At 39.0% G+C, this 20,452-nt stretch overlaps 1 protein-coding gene across 3 annotated transcripts in view; it reads right to left on the reverse strand.

Moving 5' to 3' along the window:
• Positions 1-972: 972 nt before the first annotated feature.
• Positions 973-20,452, reverse strand: part of ORC3 (origin recognition complex subunit 3) — a 37,958-nt gene continuing 18,478 nt past the window's right edge. For 2 of the 3 annotated variants that reach the window (XM_031610893.2, XM_090136029.1), the window contains exons 12-20: positions 16,691-16,807; positions 15,750-15,829; positions 11,763-11,896; positions 8,781-8,863; positions 8,198-8,295; positions 7,041-7,182; positions 3,415-3,531; positions 2,224-2,303; positions 973-1,120 (exon numbers count right to left, since the gene is read on the reverse strand). In XM_031610893.2, the coding sequence (XP_031466753.2) occupies positions 1,015-1,120; positions 2,224-2,303; positions 3,415-3,531; positions 7,041-7,182; positions 8,198-8,295; positions 8,781-8,863; positions 11,763-11,896; positions 15,750-15,829; positions 16,691-16,807 (957 nt within the window). In that variant the 3' untranslated portion in view covers positions 973-1,014. The remainder of the gene's footprint in view (positions 1,121-2,223; positions 2,304-3,414; positions 3,532-7,040; positions 7,183-8,197; positions 8,296-8,780; positions 8,864-11,762; positions 11,897-15,749; positions 15,830-16,690; positions 16,808-20,452) is intronic. The other variant, XM_031610894.2, reaches the window with a different exon arrangement.

Raw genomic sequence — 20,452 nt, forward strand, 5'->3', positions numbered from 1 at the left:
TTGGTGAAATAGTCTTTTGCAATAAGCTGAGTAATTACCATTCAGCTTAGCACAGTCTAAATTTTTCTAACAATGCAGCCCTTTGCTAGGTGATAAAGGCTGAGCTGAAGGCTCCTCTCATACAGCTGAACTCCTGCAGCCTGGGGACCAGTTTATCATGCATAGCAGACATTCACCCTGCATTCACCCTGTTCTGAAGGAAAAAGCAGCTTTTTCCTTGTTCAATTGGAAGAGTTTTTCCATGATTGGAAAATGGGACAATGACATCAACATGAACACATTTGCTGCCCAAATTTGAGTGAGTAGAGTTAAAGCTTGACATGTAAGATGTGCAGCATAGCTGGTGCATGGCAAAGAAAAAAGGGGTCACTTGGGCAGTGCCAGGGCTCCTGCTCAGATGTCACAAATTCCTGACAGCAAATCAGCTAGTGCTGGTCAGCTTGCTTTTCTTTGCAGAGAACAAACACCTGTATTCTCATAATTCCATCCCTTCCTCTTCTTCCTGATCAAGTTCTTCAAGGTGCTATGATGACTTCTGGGTTGAAGGACACAGAGCAGCTGCTGAGGGTGGGAGCTTGGTGTCTTTTTTTTTAATGTACTGAGTTTAAATGTATAGTTCAGGGATCTGGAATGCATTTTATAATGATGATTCAATTACTATCAGATCATGAGCAAGTTAATGCTGCTGCTTCATCACTGCTGCAGCTGACACATCCACTGTTCTCATTTTGGCTTGGTAGCCTGAATTATATCAGTATAGCATTAACTATCATACATCAAAGATGATTAAAAGGAGTGCAACGCTGCAGTACTTGGATCATGAGCAGTACATTACAGTATGGAGGCAGCAGTTTAAAAACAAAATGGTTACTGAAGTTCCTCCGAGCACTCAGAACACAACTCAGCATTCAGTCATCCCCAACATTGACTCAATTACACAAAGACTGGTTTAGTGGGAGCACAGCCATTGCACCAGGTTACAAAGAACAGCTTTATTAAGGTTGTGGTGGCACATTAACAGCCTCCCCAGGTCAGCCGTGCCACGTGATCAGTTTTCTGCTTGCTGGGCTTTATGAAGCCCAGGAGTTCCAGTTCAGAAACAGCTCGAATAAAACGAGCGCTGGACATGTCTGTAAAGGAAGCTCTTCTTATGGCAGTAATTGACAGAGAAACCATTATGTTACAGAGAGAAAGACTTCTAAGTGACAGTATGCATGTATGACACAAAACATTGTATTGGACGCTAAAAGTGTTGGAAATGAGGACAGAGCACTGCCAGCCTATAGAAGCACAAATATTCAACCAGTATTTCTTCTTGCCACCTGAATACAATGTGATAACAAAGGAAGAGTTCCTTTTCACGCTGCTAAGAAAAGCATAAAACCTACAAAGATATTAATTCTCTCAGAAGAATGTCCCTTGACAAGAAAAGGGGAAGATAAGTAATTATAGATTTTTTTTTGGTGGTTTCATAAAAGAGAATCAGCTTTTCTTTACTCGCTATTCCTTATATCCTCACTGCATCATTCCTGACACAGCTATATGACTGTGAGATAAACAGAACTTAGTTTTGTGTGAACTACCTGAAGGAAGGACAGGTGTAGCATTACAGCATATGTATGTTCTCCCTGTAGTTAGATCTCCTCTTATACAACTGTTCATCCCTGTGGCAGCACTACTTGCAACCAGCAGTTTTGGTTCTAATGCTCATTCTTCAGATATTCTGCAGTCTTTGCTTCAGAATCAGGACTAAGTGAGAAACAGAATGAACGTTTCACATGAACTAAAATTCCCAGCTTTGAGGTACAGAGTTTCTGCAGAGATAATACTGTGTAAGCATTTCCTTTGCTACTGCTTCCATTTTCCTCATAACAACCTGCCATCTCTTCACCTCCCCTCCAGGGCATCTTCTCCTCAGTAATGCTCTCCCCGCACATGCAGATGTACCAACTCTCAGATGATTTAACTCAATAGAGTAGCTTCATCTTGTAAGGTCTGTTGCTTCCCTTTCAGATCCAAAATGCTCCATCGGTCAAAAGCTGCTCTTACCTCACAGCCTCCAGCCCAGGTACCTCAGGTGATCCATTTCTGTGACATTTTCATTACATTAAGACTGCCTAAATTAGTTGTCTTGTTTTTTTCCTGCAGCTGCATTTCAAAAATCTTACACTAATCCTGTAAGCGGTTGAAAGCCAAATTTGAGACAGAAATGAGAAAGGATACTGTATAACATCATCCACCTGGTCTGAGGAAGCTACATCTGCAGTCGGTCCCTCAGCTGCCGTCACCACAGTGGAGAAAGCCTAGAAAGGGAAAAGCAGCACAGAGCTAACCAACAGCTCATCAACAGATAGAGCTTCATTTAAAAGAATGAGCTTTGAGCTAAGCACTGGTCACTTGGGAGGAATGAGATCTTGGAATAGTAGCTCCATAAGAATGTCATCTTTACAGCAATCCAAACAGCAAGTGAGGTTACATGTTACCATCACAGAAATACAGAAGGAAAGAATGTCACCCCATGAACTCACATGCTTATATTTTAAATTCTAGTTCCTGTCCTGTTCTGAGTAAAAAAAAAAATACAGAAAACAAGACAGTTTAAACAATCTGGAAAGATTAACTTGGCTGTAGAGAGATCTATAAAAGTCAGTGACACGAGGAGGCTTGATAGGGAGCTGATGTCTGCATCCTCTTCAAATACCCAAACAAGGCAGCAGCAAATGAAGCAAGCACATTCAGAACATGGAAAAGGAATGGTGTGGGCCTGTGGGCTGCAGGTGCCCACAAGATATGGTTGCTAAAAACGCATGGAAACCAGTTGGACTTCCAGAATACAGAGAAACACTGGAAATAAGGTTGTAAGGGAGTAATAGAGAATATATAATTTATGCACATTCTCTTTTTATATTTTCCAGTTTGGGTATGAAACAGGGTTTCGAGCTTGAAGCTTTGGTCTTCCCTCGCATAAGCATTCTGCCCCCAGAGCACACACTTCAATGGCAGCACTTGCTCATTTCCATGAAAATATCCCAAAATACTTCAAGAGGGGAAAAGGTAGCTTTGTGAATTATAACATCTCATCTGCACCAAACATAAAAGAAAGCAGAAGAATTTCCTCACAGAGTAATAATGCTGGAAATGAAAGATTCACAGTAGGCAGAGGACCTGCCCATAGCAGAGGGGCTGAAACTAGGTGATCTTTATGGTCCTTTTCAACCCAGGCCATTCTATGATTCTATGAAAACTCTCCAGGCCAGTGACCTGGAGACTGTGTGTTCTTGCACAGGGGAAAACTGAGGCATTCAGTGAGCTCAGCTGTCAAACGAGGCATTAAACAAGAGCAGATGAGCAGCAGAAAGGTAAATCAGCAGAATACTGCAAGCAGGCACAGGCACAGTTTGCACTGTTACATACCTCTAACCAATCCACAAGGTTAATCAATCTGCCACACTCCAAATGAAGCTTGTAGGCAATGCATATGTCAGGGGCTTTGTTAGAAATGCTTCCTCCATCACTTTTCAGTGCTTCACTCTGATGAAAACCAAAGACAGTGATTTTGGTCAGTCTTTAATCTTCAACAATCTCTAGTGCTAACTACAACATTATTTCAGGAAACGCACATGGTGGGTATTTTAACCAAATGTTTGCTGCTTATGTGTTCAGTGAGAAGTTGATGGTGGAAAGAAGAAAAAACAGGAAAAAAAGAAACATTAAAACAAGCCCCCTCCCCCCGAGCTACTCCTTCATTCTCTGTTTGAACGCTTATCTGATCTGGCTTTTCTTATTTTTCTTCCTAGTTCTGTTCATGTACCCCAGAGACATGGCCTGCTCTATGGATTCAGGGAGAGAAACGTGTCACTTTTTAGCTCAGACTTTTACCATGTAGTAATTAAAAAGGTGTCACATCTCCCCCCATGCCCACTCCAGAAAGAAAAGAGAAAGTCATAACACAGATCACACAGACTAAAAAGCAAAATTGCTTTCCTCATCTCAGAGCTTTATCTTTGAAATGTCACAGTCATTTCTCTCTGGCTTTAAACTCAAGACCTATAAAAGCAGAAGTTTGATGTCTCACAAACTGTTCTGTATGTCGGGAAATCCAGGTCATCAGCACTGAACCATTTATAAGTAAAAGAGCCACTTGAGCTAGAAGAAAAAGTCTGTGCATGGCTGCAGGATATTTCATCTCAGTTGGTAATTTTTGTTCAATTTTTAGTTTCACATACAGTAAGAAGCCAACTCCCTTAATAAAACAATTACTGATTATTCCTTTCCCAGAAATTTTTTGTTAAAATGCTTTTATACACTAATAAAACATGGCAGCAAATATGCCAGAGTTGGGAAGTCCGTACAGCCCTAGCAAGGATCCCGTCATAAATCAAAGCTTTTCAAGATAGGAAAGGCAGCTGGGCAAAAACCACAGCTTTGCTCAAGAATCTCCAGTTTACATTTTACACATCAGAGTTCTGCAATTTTTGAGACTCAGATTGCGTATGGATTCCAATTTTTCTGAGGCATTTCACAATGATCAGAATATCTAACAATTTCCCAGTTTATTTTGTTTTATTTTACAGAGAACACAAAAGCTGCTGACGTTAGCTAAGATGGCATCCAAATAAATCCAACGCTGCAGCTAAAACCTCAAAATGCGACGGTACAGTGCAGTTCAGAAGTATGCTGCTCTAGTTCCCAACACTGCTGTGTTACCAACTGGCACAGCAAAGCTCCACTTCGAGGCGACCTGAAGGCTCAGCAGTGCCCAGAGGGGCAGCTCTGCACCTCCTTTCCCCTCCGCTACCTCTCCCAACTCTGCCTTCCCACCACTCACCCCTTGTGCTGACTCTGGCACTGCTGGACACTTTGCATTCATTTTCTAATCTTGCACAAATGCCCGCTGTTAGGGCTTTTGTTTTGTTTTCAATACCAGCTTGATAGCTGGTAAAAACCCTAAGTGGCTTAGCAAAGCACCCAGCAAGCATTACAGCAAATCTGTGGGGAAGAAAGACCCTGAGGTGTCCCTGCAGGGCACCACCAGAACAACAAGCAGGAAGCTGCTCAAAGAGGAGCAGTCAGCTGTGAACCCTGCTATGGAGCTCAGAGGTGCTGCTTCAGAAAGTGAAGACCATCAGATGGGAACAACCCAGCTCACTCTTGGGGTTTTCTCATGTTGTTCTGGGGGACCCCGCCCCAGAACATCCAGACAGAACATCCTCACCTTTGCTCTGGATACAGCATTGTCACATTTCATAAAGTGCAAATGCTTGTATTCCCTTTTCCTGTACAAGTGTTTAATTGCAACTCAAGGATTTCTGTTTTAAGTAGGGCTTCTTCCTTGAGATCAAGGTGAAAAATTGTCCTTTTCGCACCAGGTCAAGAACAAAACTTCCAAGATCATCTAAACACTAGAATTATCCAAAAATGACATTTTCTTGTGCTGATATAATTCTAAGCAGTGAGCTGCTGATACTCCAAGTTACAACTTGCTGGATTTTCAAGGGATCAATGAAAACAGAATGACACTTGATTTTGTGCGTGCTTCTTCTCAGAATAAATCTGACCTCTGGTTCACATTTAGCGAAATAAATCACTGGACTGGACTCCTGTAAGAAATGCATCACATCGTTAATCATTTGCTGGTACTCCAGTGAAGCAGATCCTTTTCTGTCCTGGCCTTCTGGTAGGAACAGCTCTAAAGAACTTCGCTGTGGTCACATCCCAGGAAAGAACAAGCCATGTGGAAGTTGTGAATACAATTCAGAAAAATAGTTCCCGTGACTCACACGGATTAAAATGCTAAGCAAGGCACTTGGTGAATAGTGCTGCTACTAGAAACTATACCAAAACTTTCACAATTTCCTCAAACGTCAAAAACATGTTAAAGTACATCAAAGAATGAAGTGCAGGACAATAGAGAACTTTACATCTTGTCAATTCATCAAAGAGAATACTTATTAAACACATTAGTAGCCAGATTTTGCTAGCTCTCCTAATCATTACATGTTTTAGAGAACCATTACTGACGTTTATATTCAAGGTCTCTTTTAGGGTAAGCCCACTTGCTACCAGCTTCACCAAAAAGGTCTTCAAGGTGATTTTAGTAAGACTCTGCACACAGCAAAACTGACAACTCTTTTTCAGAAAGAAGTGCAGTGCCAACAAACCCAAAGCAAACTGTGCTGTAGATTTAAAAGATTGATCTTTTTCTTTTTGGTTTCTGATAATTAAGTGTTGACTTCAACTTAAGAAACAAATAAGCACCTGGATACAGATAAAACAGTGTCGTCTTTAACTTTTTAAGAGGAACGTCAGGACATGAGGATAACTCTGTGTATCATCTCCAATCAAGGATAAAACAGATAAATAAACATTTACTCCTTCTCCAAATCCTGTGCTATTCCTTCCATCGTGTGAATTTGATGTAAGAAAGAAGAGGGAAAAGGGCTTTTTTTCTCCTCTAGATAAAGGTCAGCTTAACTAACAGAATCCATAACAATCCTTTTCTTGGGCTCAGAGTAGACAGGATATCAATTTACAGCAAATATTAAAGTAAACGTAAAACAAAACAAACTCAATTAAATCCACTTTGTAATTTTCATCACATCTATTGTAAATTTCCTCAGTACACTGAGCAGAGCCTGTGCCTTACAGCACATCTGCAAGTCTATGCAGTGAGGACTATGACCAACCCTGCAAAGGACTCCCTCTGGAAAAAGCCATAGACACTATTTTTCCCCCCATGGATGCAGTCCTCCTATTCAGAACAACTATAAAAGAGAAGATGATAACTAGAACAGGCTTTGGAAAACAGCTTTCCCATATAAAACTCTTTCCATAATCTGCTTCTTTATTTCAGCCAGACAGATTCCCCAGCTCGTAGCGAAGCTCCCAGTTGCTTATCATTGCTGACGCGTTGGCCCTCTACAAAACAGCTGGCCGTGTGCCAAACTACATGAAACAGCAAAACTAAGTCTTTAACATCATCCTCGTGTACAGTCTTGAGAAAGTATTCCAGTACTGCAAACAACCCCCTTGTTTCTTACCTTCAGGTAAGAGTACGGGTTATTCAAAGCTGTGTGCAGTGCAATCCTTGGGGCAGCATTCAAGTGCTCACGGAGAACACTGGCTGTGTTGAAATACACAATCTCATGCAGAGTCTTGTGGTCTGCTGGAACAAGGTAACGTCTGAAAAAACAACATGAGGTATGGGGCGAGGAGGTGAGAAATGAGCTTTACCTTAAGGGAAAACAGAACTCTACTGCAGTCGGAGACTACAATAATGTATTATGACCAATACTGACAGATCTCAAAAAACAAGATGAATGGAGACAAAATGAATTTCAAAGCAAAGAATGATTATCAACTCTACATCATATAATCAAAGAATCACCAAGGATGGAAAAGACCTCTAAGATCCTCCAGTGCAACCATCCCCCTACCACCAATACTTCCCACTACACCATGTCCCTCAGTACAACATCTAAAGGTTTCTTGATCTAATGAATTTAGTCTAATGGTTTTAATTTAGAATTCTAGCTGGGCCAGAGATAAATTCAAAAACAAGGGCATAAATGCTACCACCAGTCATGTAACTCTACTCCACAGATCTTACTTATCCATCCTGATGAGTCTTTGCCCAACTCTACCTTCAAATATGAAGTTCTTTTTCTTTTTTCTTGGCTCATTCATACTTCTATTAGCTTCTCTATTCCCACCCATGCCACCACACACTTTCAGCCCACAACTTCCCTTTACTAAAGCTATACAGTAATAAGTGCCTTCATCTCTTAGCCCAGGTCTTTCAAATTTTCTGATACCTTACTGCCTCCAAGATTCTATTTGCTATGCCTTCCTTGCTAAACAGTTCCCAAAATGGCATCTATGGAGTTTCATGAACAGATCAGCAAAAATTAGAATGAAAACTCCTGGCTTAATTTTCATCATGTACACCCAGTCCTCCCCTCAACTTTATTCTCCAAAATAAGTTTCTCAGTTCATGTGCCAATTACTTTTACTAATCTACTGAAAATAAATGGTTGGAAGAGTGCTCATGAAAGAAAGTTGGGGGGGGGAAAGCTTCATACCACAGGGACCAAGAGACAATTTTGACAAGACTTATTCCCATGCTAACTTGTTAGCAAAATTTCTCTTTTAGCATATAGTGCAAACCAATGCAGAAATATCAAACAGGAAAGCTCACCTTACAAGACTGTCTATATAGTCAACAACTTCAAAACGAAGCATTTCAAACTTGGTCAGTTTCTTAGACCGCCTTGATTCCTTCAACTCCAACAAAGTCTTTAAAAAAAAGCAGAGCATAAAACTACATGGGAGGTAGTTACTCTCTGGAGAACACAATCCATGTGTTGAACGTGTATAATTAATTTTTGCTGGCATGTCTTCATCGATGATGTTAAGAAATGTGATCGTACAGTTATGTTTATTTAGGCCAGTGTATCCAGTTCTCAAACTGGTAGGAGTTACGAAAATTCTTCAAGGCCTGAAGCTTGAAGAAATGTGGGTTAGGCAGAAGCATAATTTACAAGTCAAATACAAAGGTATCTCCTAATTTGCATATTAAGACAGATATTTTCTATCATTTTCTACACATCAGGTAGTCCTGACACACACAGTTGGTATTATTACTTCATTTTTCAGAAGAATTACTTATACACAACCTTTCCTCAGAGCTCCAGCAAGCAGGAAAGACATAACCATGGACAAATACATCTAAATAAACATTCAGTTAAAGAACTAGTGAGTAAAGTCAATGCAGGCCTAACCTTCTGAAGATTATAAAGATTTGTCTTCTTCTGGAGCTCTTTTTGTGGCGATACAGACTCATCTCGTTCTTGGTAAGTTTCTGCTACGGGAATAAAACTCATGTTTATTATGTGGAGGTAAACTCTTCCTCCATACCTATATTAACCTCCTAACCCAAGCAATTTGAGAAGCGTTCAGAATTACCTGTTCACAGACCTAACACAGGCAGCTTTTGAGTCTTGCCCTTGTAAGAAATTGTTAAAAAGCAGGCAGCAGTGCAGCTTGCCCAAGAGTTATGAAGTGAAGCAATGCGTTCCTGAGAAAAGATCCAGCACAAGCCTTGCACATCACTTGAAATCCACTTAGGTCATTCTAGGTCATAATCTCAGCATTTGTAAACTGGATAGATTAGTGCAATATCGATGCTTAATGAACATTCAAGAAGTTATACACTGCATTTCTTTTCCTTTACATTTACAACAAATACCAAATAGGAAATAAGCCCACCCACTAAATGTAAAAACAGCAACCAGAGTAGCAAACTGAAAGCCTGCTTATGTATTTCACTGTCCAGATCTACTTTCATCTTAATTTATAAGCAAATTTTATTTTCATAGTCATATAGTTAATTGATCAATTCCATCATTAATTAGGGTGGTTTTTTTTTAGGTTGAAAGCAAACAAGCAAAACCTCTGACAGAACAATCAAGGCCACACTGAACAATAAAGGTTACATCCTAATCATAATGTAACTAGCCTTCTTGCCTTACTCATGGACAAAGATGTTACCAAGACAGAGATTTCCACCTACCAATCACAGGTAAAGCTCCCATCAGCAATAACAATCATTGTATACAAAGCTTGTTGATGACCTACATAGAATGAATTGGTGTTTTCTAGTGCCCTGCAGAAAGGTGTCAACAAAATCATTACTGCAGTTTCCCTCAGAAAAGGTCTAATAGAAAACAAAAAAATTATCTTCTACAGTTGGCGCTTCAAAACACACCAGTAAAGAGAGCAGGATTGCAGACTGCTGTCTAGTTTCAATGTTACAGAATCCAATCCAATAAATATCTTGCAGTGCTGATTATAGCAATTCTTAGTTCTTGAGAAAAAAAAAAGCTGGCTAGCTGTCTAAAACTAACTAATGACTTCAATTTTTATTGAAAGCTATTAAAATGTTCTGGTCCGCAATATCAAATAACTGTACTCTAAAGAATTGATCATTAAAATGCATATTTAAAAGAAACATCATCTTTTCTTCCTCCAGTTCAATGTTAACAGCACGTGTATGCATATCCATGCATTTCTCAGTACATTCTTTCTTGTGAAAAAGTTAAAAAAGAAAAAAAAAAGTGATGTTATCAGCCCCATTAGAAAATTGCTATCAGAGCAATTCCAAAGCCGAAAGGCTTTTAAAAGACCCCCTTATCAATGAATGGCAAAAAATGTATTATTTTGGAATTTTGGGATAAATAAAATTTTATCTGATGTTTGTATTTTTAATTAATCCTTCTGTCAAAATAGACCCAACATAAAGGTATTTTCTTTCCTCAAGATTCAAGTTTTGATTTCTTCCAATTCATTAGGCAGTCTTGGAAAGAACGAGAAAGAACAAGAAAACCATTCGGAATCATTTGGAACCATGCTTTCACTGGGGCTTTGAGGGAGATCCAGGTACATAACATTTTTTGAAAGATCAGCTAAAGATCAGCATGACCACAGAAACTTACAGGAAGTCACCTAACTCAGCAACCTACTACTCATTTAAGGCTTATTTTAATTTCCCCCTCTCACTTCATAGCTTAAATCCTCTTTGAAAGCAAACTAAGATAATTCATGGACTCGTTAGATCTTTCTTGTTTTAAAAATTTCTTCAAATCATCATCTAAAATAAATACTGACTTTTCATCTCACAGTTCCATGTGTTGCTGTATTCTCATTTGTTTCATCTTGTTTTTCTGTATCCCCCCCAAGGTAAAAATCCAACTATTTGACTGAATATTTCTGGAAATTTTACATTTTAAAGTGCTTTAATTTTAATTTTCCAAACTAGATCAACCATTAGGATTTCCAGTGTAGTTCAGGATCTTCAGTGCCAGCATCTTCAGTGAAACACACATTTATTTTTAAAGCAATCACCTTGTTCCTGTACCACAGCCCTGACATTGCTGCATCTTTCCACAATTACAAGGTACAGAAAAAGAAAAAAAAAAACCACAATTTTTCTTCTAACCAAGCCAAGCTTAGCCTACTTGTCCAAACAGAGTGTTGCAGCTCCTACTGACAATGACCTCCATTTAAGACACATAGAAGAGGTAAGATGGTAGCCACTTTATATTCAAAAGAGAAACAGGAGCGAGCACTTCTTTACAGTTCAAAGAAAAGAACCAAATTCCAATTCCAGACAAATGCTGGAATACATCAGTTCCTGTTTCTGATGGAATATGGCACTTTTTGTTAACTTGTCTCTGAAAGATGGAAAACTGCTGTTCATTCGCATTCCTAGTTTCCATAATGTCCCCCTACCAGGAGTAACCAGCTAGAGGGGGCAAGATAAGTTACAGTATGTCAACACTGGTCTAGTTTTCATGTGAATCCAACCGAAGGTTAGTGCAATAACTTTATATACATTTGGACTGAATACCACGTCAGAAGGAAATCTGCTTCTGTTTATCTTTCAAAAACTGTTTTGTTAAATATTTTTAGTAATTGCAACATCTGGTAAAATGTTCAGAATACACATGACAGATTTAGTGAGTAATGTTTGCTGATCTGTCCAATTTCTTATCTTACATCACTCTTCTGCCTTAGAAAAGCATGAACCGCAAACCAATAAAGCATATAAACATGTCCTAATTGTGTCTTGTATTTAAAAACAATCTTGAAATATCTGACAACTTGATGCAATGAGAGAATATGACCAGGAAAAATACCATTTGTCCAATTATAGAACAGTTTCAGTTTAATCTGCAAGGGAACGTATGACGATGCACACCCACCTTCTAGTTTCTGAAACTGGGTCAAGAACTCCTTCAGCCTCTCTACTATCTCATCAAACTCCCTTCCAGGAGATGACACAAGAATTTCCACACACTTTTGAAGCATGGTTACCAAATCAGACTTATTCAACATCCTAAAAGACACAATTAAGGAGACAGAATGATGAAACATCTTTCAATGTTCTTAACTGAAAAAAAAAAAAAAAAAAAAAAAGTTAAAAATAAGTAGAAAAAAAATCCTTTTAAAAGAGAAAACCTCCATAAAGACAAGTTCTTTCCTTTTTTGACATTAAGAGAGATCAAACAAATGCAAAGAAACAAACAAAATTGCTTTGGACAGATGTACTTACCATTTTTCTACAGGACTGATGAGGAAACTTCTTTCTAATACTCTACACAAAAAAACCTCAGTGGATATATAGTTATAAGTTTTGAGAATCTGTAATTTTTGAAACTATGAACCCCATTACAAAAATATAGTAGGGTTTAAAACTGATTCCAAAGAAGATGGTATATTATGAAATCAGAATGCCTTAGTTTTAGCTGGGACAGGGCAATATACATTCATCCATGCAAGGAGTAGATTACTCTCTGTGATTCAAAATGAGAACTAAACTGGAATTACTGCTTTCTGTATTTAATTGGTACCACCCAACCACTCCTAGAATCACAGAATCATTTAGGTTGAAAGGGACCTCTTGAAGTCATCTAGTCCAAGTTTCAGCCTAGTATTTACTTAGCTTTATTTATATATTAGGGCATTTTATAAACGTCACCAAGCACTTCTCAGTTTCACAATCTTCATTCAAAAGATAAAAAAGCAAGTCCTTGCAAATATCCATAAATGAGCTCCAGAATTAAGTCACCGCATCCAACCAGTACCTTTACACGTGCATGGCTCTTTTTTCATGTGGTGCAAGAGATTCCAATTGCCAAACACCACAGTTCTGAATAATCACACATTTGTAATAGCTATTTTTTCTGAGAGCTCTACTCAGCCTATTCGTATGGTTTTGCTTCCTCTTTATGAAGTACAAAACAAAGATGTTAACAGTTAAAGGACTCCAGAAGACAGAAAAGACATGGATACATGAAAAAAGGATGACAACAAGTCCATGAAATGGTGGCCATCAGTGTGTCAGGTAGTGAGTCTCCATGTGAGTTAGCTAAACATTGTCTAACAGGGATTTAAGGAGGCGTTCAGATGAGGCTGAAGTAGCTTTGTCAATGTCTGAAAGGGAAAATGGAATTCAAGCTCAAGTTTCTGATTAGCACTTGTTGTTTATCTGATTTATGGTTATGGATTTTTGCGAGGCAACAGCTGCTTTTACATACATTCATTCTGTACAGAAAAACAGCAGGAACTAACAAAAGGAAGGCGACCTTGACCACACAAAGGGTACACAAAACATCTACTGTTTTTCAGAGAATAATGGATGAACAAGGTGGCCTTGTTCCAGGCATGAGAAAACATTGCAAAAGTTAAAGAAGTAAAATGACGAGAGGATGACAAGATGTATAAATATGCAAATGGAAAATATGTTCTTTTCCATTCATTTATATTAGTATTTTTTTTCCAAGTTCTAGAAGTATCCCAGACATGAGAACCTAGAGAAGAACTTGTTTACAAAGCTAATAAGGCTAGGAGGCCCAAACAACAAGCAAAAGTATTGTTACTGCACACTGGGAAACAGTAATAGATCTTTTCCAGCCTTTTGGACCTGAGACTTCTGCAAGGTATTCCAGGGATCAGAAAATCTCACATCATCCAGATACATCCAATAAATAGCTCTTATTACTCAGACATGTATATGTCACATGTCATATGAAAGAAAAGAAAGGAAGCCAGGATGAAACCCAGAGAAACTCTTTCAGAATGCTGAAGGGAGGATTGCCTGAAGAACTGATAAGACAGGTGAACAACACAGTGATGTAAAATGGCCGGACTGTGATAAGCAGCATGTGACCAATGACATCAGCGATCAGCAGCCAAAAACACAGTACAGTATCCAGACAGATGGAAGACTGTCCTTAAAATGTTTTGCCACCTAAATTTTGACCAGAAGCCCAAGCCAGTTAGCTCTCCATAATCAGTGAAGAGAGACATGCTCCTACATCTCTCGATTCTCTCTCTTCTTACTGGACTGATTAGCTGTTAAACCTCACATTCTCTCCCTCTCTTCTCTAATTTTAACTTCTTTAACACGAGGTAAAAAAAAAAAAAAGATGACTCCAGAAAATGTTGAAAAAGAAGAATGGAAGGGTGAGCGCAAGGAATATCAATGTGATACAGCCCCTAGGAAAGCAGAGAGATTAAAGAACAGTCAATACATTCCACAGTGAAGCAAAGGGGGAAAAGAAAAGAAAACTCAGTGGAAGGGCAAAGATCACATTTTGCCACTTCCTTCTGAAACACTGCAGCAAGATCCCATGCAGAAATATCAGAGACAGTAAATATTTGTTAAAAGGGACAAGGGAGATAAAGAAAAAGCTGAAAAATATAATATAATCCCAGTCAGACTTTCAAATGTTAAAAGGAACTCACATTGAAGAAGTTAGAAAAAATGATGGAATTTCTGGATTTAAAACAATAAACAAAAAAATCAAGCAAAAAAAAAACAAAAAAAAACCAACAACAAAAAACATCCATCATCTATGAAAGCAATAACCCTGATTACTGATATTTCTATTCTACTCTGATCAGTGTTATTTCTAACAGAAATTCCATGTAGTGGTTGCCAGGTTTAGAGAAAAAAAACGAGAAATGAACAAAAAAAGAATAAAGAGGGAATAAGCCAGAATCTGATGGCAGCATCACCCAGAAAGCAAATGAATTCAGAGTGGAGGTAAGCAAATTAAACATAGGAGGAAAAAAAAGGAGAGGTAAAAATGGCCGAGTCACTGGATATTACAGAACAGACAGAACTGAAAAGCGCAGTGACACATTTGTGACAAAGGGCAGATAAGCGATTAAACACCATCAAGAGAGTCAGAAAAGAATTGACTGCAGACATGACAACTCAAGCAAGCAATCCTTCCAATGGGATGAGGGTAAAAATACAGCAAAGTGGTGCTGTGGGAAAATGCAGTGTGGTAAGGGGACAGTATGGAGAGAATGGTACATGAGCCCAGTGATCCTCTACACACCACAGACCTGGCTTTTCTATTCAACTTCCTTGTTAAGACATTAAACCTCACAATGGCAGAGACTCTCAACATGGAAGTTACGGTAACAGTGTTGTATCAGCTCCTTGAGCAACATAAATAATGTATTGTTTGAATGAATGCACTTATCAGGAAACAGGTACTCGACAGAAGAAAGCTTAAAAGTCTGTGTTGCAGCATGGCAATTTAAAGGTTTTCCATTATGGAAATTGTCTTAGATGACTTTTCAATTTTAAACACTGATAGACAATACAAACACAGCTCTCCTGAAGTTCAGTAACAATTAGCACAATCCCTGTACAAACTCAAAGAGAAGTTTATAGGGAAAAAAAAAAAAAAAAAAAAGGACAGCAAAATAAGAAATAAAGGCCACAGTTGCCATTTGGAACAGATTCTGATTTTTCAGATTTTTCAGAATGGATCACAGTTTAGGCCAACTGAAACTAATAACTTGGTTGATCCACAGTTAATAAAAAAGTTTTCAAAAATATAGCATAACAACACGTTCACTGAAGGAATACTGAAAGAGTATCTAACAATTATACAGCTGATGATCTCATTTACATAAATACTTCTCAATGTCTTCAGCATATTTACACTGGGCATAAGAAATATTAGATTCTGGCTGAGTTTCATAGGAAACAGTAGGAATACAAAATGAAGAAAGCAGTCAATTGTACTTGCAGACAATCCTACCATCTGCAGATCTTCAACACAGGTAGCAGCTTTAAGTTCCAAAATAACAGACAACTGATATTCTACATGTGTACAGTGGTATTAAACAGAATAAAAAAGGGATAAAAAGAAGGATTAAAAAGTCACCTTGCTAACTGAAGTGATGACTCATACTCCTCTGTCTCCCACACTCGGTTTTCCAAACATGCACAGTGCAGTTCCCTGATCTGTTATGCAGAAAGCGAGGAAAGAATAAAACGCTTTTACAAGCAGAGCACTGAAGAACTCTTACAACAAGCTTTTTAAAGAAACATGTAATTCCTTTAGAGCTCCTTTCTCAAATACACAGAATGACTGCGGCATAAATCGAGAGCTTTCAGTACCTTATACAACTAATTTCCCTGCATTGCTGGAGTCTGTGTGCTGCTCTGTACCAGGTTTAAAACAACCAGCTGAAGGTAACTGCACAGATCAGTGCAGAGGGACTAACTAAACAACTCTTAAATCTCAAATACTGAGATTCCTCAATTTTGTAGTTAGGGATGGACTCTAAAAACAGCAGATTGAGAACAGATAAACACACATGCACAGAATATGTTGTTCTTTTAGTGGAAGAAGGAGTTGCTTACTGTGAGAATCACTGACATTAGAGCAATATGGCTATTAGGAGCAATTATCATTGTTCCCTTACTATCATTTTATTTTACACAGAAAATTGCTAAAACTCAGCTACTCAGATTCCCAAAATGAGACTATTTGACTCTTCTAGGTGGTAGAAGAGTATACACTGTTTGCACTTCATACAGAGAATTTGAGGTGTGGGAAAAATCAACTTGCCAATTCATTTGCTGATCTGTACATTTGCCTCCTTCTACAAACACATTCCTGCTGACTGACGAGCTATCATCCCTGCCAGCAGAGAAACCACATGCTGTTCCTCTCTTCCCATGGCAAGAAAGCATCTGTCTCCGTTAGAGAAGTAGGGGGCAAAACAGCAGAACAGTAAATAAAATGAATAAATACTAATTCAGATGTCCTACTGGGAAATCAATCAAATGTTTGATTGAAACAGAGTAAGAGTACTTCACCTGCTTGCCCAAAGGATACTTTGGAAGAGAAGACGTGAAAACATGAAGACATCTCAGAATGGGAAAATAATTTTCATGGTAAACATTCAAGTCCTCTAGCAGCTTCCGCACTGCTTCCTACAGTGACAGAATAATGAAACAATTAGGAGTCATTCTGACATTAGTTTGTTTAAAACCTTCACAAAGTTCTTAAAATGACTCTGAGGTTTTGATGCTCTGGTGTTCTGTGACTTAAATCCTCAATTTTCACTTAAGATTTATGTAAAAATGATTTATTTTAACAGTTCACTGCAATCACACCGCGTATTTTAAACTTTTTTCTTCCATCTCACTGGAGAGTTGTTATTGATTAGCATAAGTATCATTTTCAACAATATTTAACTGTTGTGATATGTCCTAAAACCAAGACAATAGATGTAATAGGTACTGAGAAATTACACAGCTACATTTATTCAAGTCTTTATTAATTGCTTTATTTTTTATCACAAGCACTTTTAAAACTCTCTTGCATCTATGGGTGGCTCCTGCTTTTATTACGGAGATATACATAAAAGGATCAGATCACTGAAAAGTATTCTAGAGCTGCGGCTCCTATGTGCTTTTAATTCAACTTGTTTATTTATGGATTCAGGTTTTCAGAAACAAGAAAAAACAAGCAAACAGAAAATCACGTATCAGGAAAAAGAAATTAGGAACTGCTGCTAGGGAATTTCCCAGCTCGCACCTCATCATCACTGGCTTCCATGGAAGAATCTGTAATGCTTCTGGAACATCCCACTAGAAATTTCTGCTGGCTGTATTTAAGCATTTTAGGCTCACTACAAATAAGTTTATGACTGAGAAGATCTTCTCTCCCCTGATTGTAGTTAAAGGTCAAAACAGAATAACAGAATTTTCTACATTTTTACTGCCCTTTTACTCAGCTCTGAGAGAGCAACTCTAAATAGAAAAAATAATAAATGAAACAAAACAAACCACTGAAGTTCTCTAAAGTTAAGCTACAGATCAGATTAAAAATAAAAATGAATCCTTCTCTGCAGGCAATATAAGGCAAACTAATACGTGGAAAATGCAAGTATCATACTGCAGGCTGAAATCAACAAAGACTTGGTGTTGTAAAGAATTTTATGAAATTAAGAAAACCTTTGAGATTATAAAAACCATTAAGACGTTTCTCCTTGTGGACTTATCATTTAAAATTTAAATGTCACTAGTTTAACAATTACTAAAATGACTTCGAAGACCCTAAGATATGGGACTTCAAAGGCCCTTCCTTGTGGAAGGAAGGGATGCCATTCAGAGGAAACTCAACAGACTTGAAAGATTGGCCCAGATGAACCTAACGAAGTTCAGCACAGAAAAGTGCAAGGTTTTGCACTTGGGCCAGAGGAATCCCAGCCATCCATACAGACTGGAAGGAGCGATCCCTTGAGAGCAGCCCTGCAGAGAAGAACCTCAGGATCCTGATAGATGAAAAGCTTAACATGAGCCAGCAGTGTGCTCTTGCAGCTTGGAAAGCAAATGGTATCCTGGGCTCCATCAGAAGAGGGGTGGCCAGCAGGGACAGGGACGTGATTGTCCCCCTCTACTCTGCTCTTGTGAGGCCCCATCTGGAGTACTGCGTTCAGGTCTGGAGCCCCCAGTACAAGAAAGACAGGAAGATGTTGGAGAGGGTCCAGAGGAGGGCCACAATGATGATGAGGGGGCTGGAGCACCTCCCCTATGAAGACAGGCCGAGGGAGCTGGGCTGCAGGGTGACCTAATTGCAGTCTTTTGGTACCTAAAGGGAGCCTATAAACAGGAGGGGAGTCAACTCTTTGAATGGATAGATAACAGCAGGACAAGGGGAAACAGTTTTAAGTTGAGGGAGGGAAGATTTAGGTTGGATGTCAGGGGGAAATTCTTTACAGAGAGAGTGGTGAGGTACTGGAACAGGCTGCCCAGAGAGATTGTGGATGCCCCGTCCCTGGAGGTGTTCAAGGCCAGATTGGATGGGGCCCTGGGCAGCCTGGTCTAGTATTAAATGGGGAGGTTGGTGGCCCTGCCTGTGGCAGGGGGTTGGAGATTCATGATCCTTGAGGTCCCTTCCAACCCTGGCCATTCTGTGATTCTGTGAAGATGGACGCTGCTAGGTTTGTATTTTAATGCTAAGAAGAATCATTTAAAAAGAGTAATCATCACCACAAAAAAACTGGGATGTTGCTACATCAATCTTACTCCCCCAAACTGAGAGCATTCTAGCATTTGTATTTCCCCTATCAGGTTTCTCAGATCAAGATTGATGCAGTTACATAAATGGAAATGCAGTTTGTATTTTGCCAAATAACAGAGTGGGAAGGCATATTCTGTTTCTCTCCTTTCTGTTTTAGTAGATTGAAGACATGATTAGAAGATGATGCAACATTATTTCAATAAATACAGATGAACTCACTTACATAATTTCAAATGAAATTTGTCAAAAAAACTTTCAGACAAGGTCAAAATCAATTAAGATGAAGAGAAAATGCATTTAAATCCTAATTACTCTAAATAAGTGGAACTCCTCCCATAGATTAAAAACAAAAAAAAACAAAAAAAAACAAAAAAGGACCAACACAGATGCCAGATAGCAACTGAGAAAGGATACTGCAAATTTAGTTGGTAAGATTGAATGGCAGGTTTACCTGGTCCCAGAAGCGAGCCGTAAATTTTTTAAGAAGTACTACTACCATAACATCCTTTAAAGTATTTCCCAAGTTAGGAACGGTACTGTAGGTCAGGAAGGCATACAGAAGAAATAGCAGCTCATTAATGCTGAAGTGGGGCATTTTCTCCACAACCAGGTAACGCTGCCAGCTTGGCAATGCAATCATACTCCTACTGCTATTGCAGAGATCACAACTATGCCTTATGGTAAGATTTATCAGAAGCATCAGATGCACACAGACACAAGAGTCCTGGCGGTTTCTTTTCCAGACTTTCAGGGTAGGGATGGGCTTATGAAATAAGGAGTGTATTGTACTTATTAAACCTACTGATGAATATTCAACTTTTAAAGCAGCAGCCCATTAAGCAGTGTTTAAACAAAGAAGCAGTCACTGCCGCTCATTCCCACTCCTTCCTTCCTTCCTGCTGTTTTAACAGAAGCATTTATGCACCTGCAGAGAGAACAGGTTGAGGAAATTATTCTGCAGAAACAAGCCAGCAGAAAAACTCCATGGCTTTTTGGTTTTGGTCAGGTTATTTAAGTTGGATTGTTTCTCTGATCACATTTATACCACAGCCATGCAAGCTGCTGTGCTGGCACATCTGCTGAGGTGTGAATAAACAGCAAGGGAGCAGCAGTTGCTGAAGCTATTTTTGACTTTGAAAACCATAGATCAGAAAGTCACACATAAATCATCTCTAGCCTTGACTACTAGAATTGCATTGCACTCACAAATTTGCCTGTTCTCTTCCAAACATTAACAACAGTCTTCTCTCCTGGAGAAGAGGAGGCTCAGAGGAAACCTCATTGCACTCTGCAACTTCCTGAAGAGAGGTTGGGATGAGGAGGGGTTTGGCCTCTTTTCCCAGGCAACAAATAGGACCTGAGGAAATGGCCACAAGCTGCTCCAGGGGAGACTGAAATTAGACATAAAGAAAAACTTTTTCTCTCAGAGAGTGGTCAGGCACTGGAATGGCTGCCCAGGGAGGTGGTGGAGTTGCTGTCCCTGGCAGTGCTCAAGAGGCGTCTGGATGAGGAGGTACGAGATATGGTTTAGTGCTTGTGGTAGCAATGGT

The sequence above is a fragment of the Phasianus colchicus genome, chromosome 2, assembly GCF_987193195.1.
Source record: "Phasianus colchicus chromosome 2, bPhaCol1.hap1.1, whole genome shotgun sequence".
NCBI classification, from domain to species: domain Eukaryota; kingdom Metazoa; phylum Chordata; class Aves; order Galliformes; family Phasianidae; genus Phasianus; species Phasianus colchicus.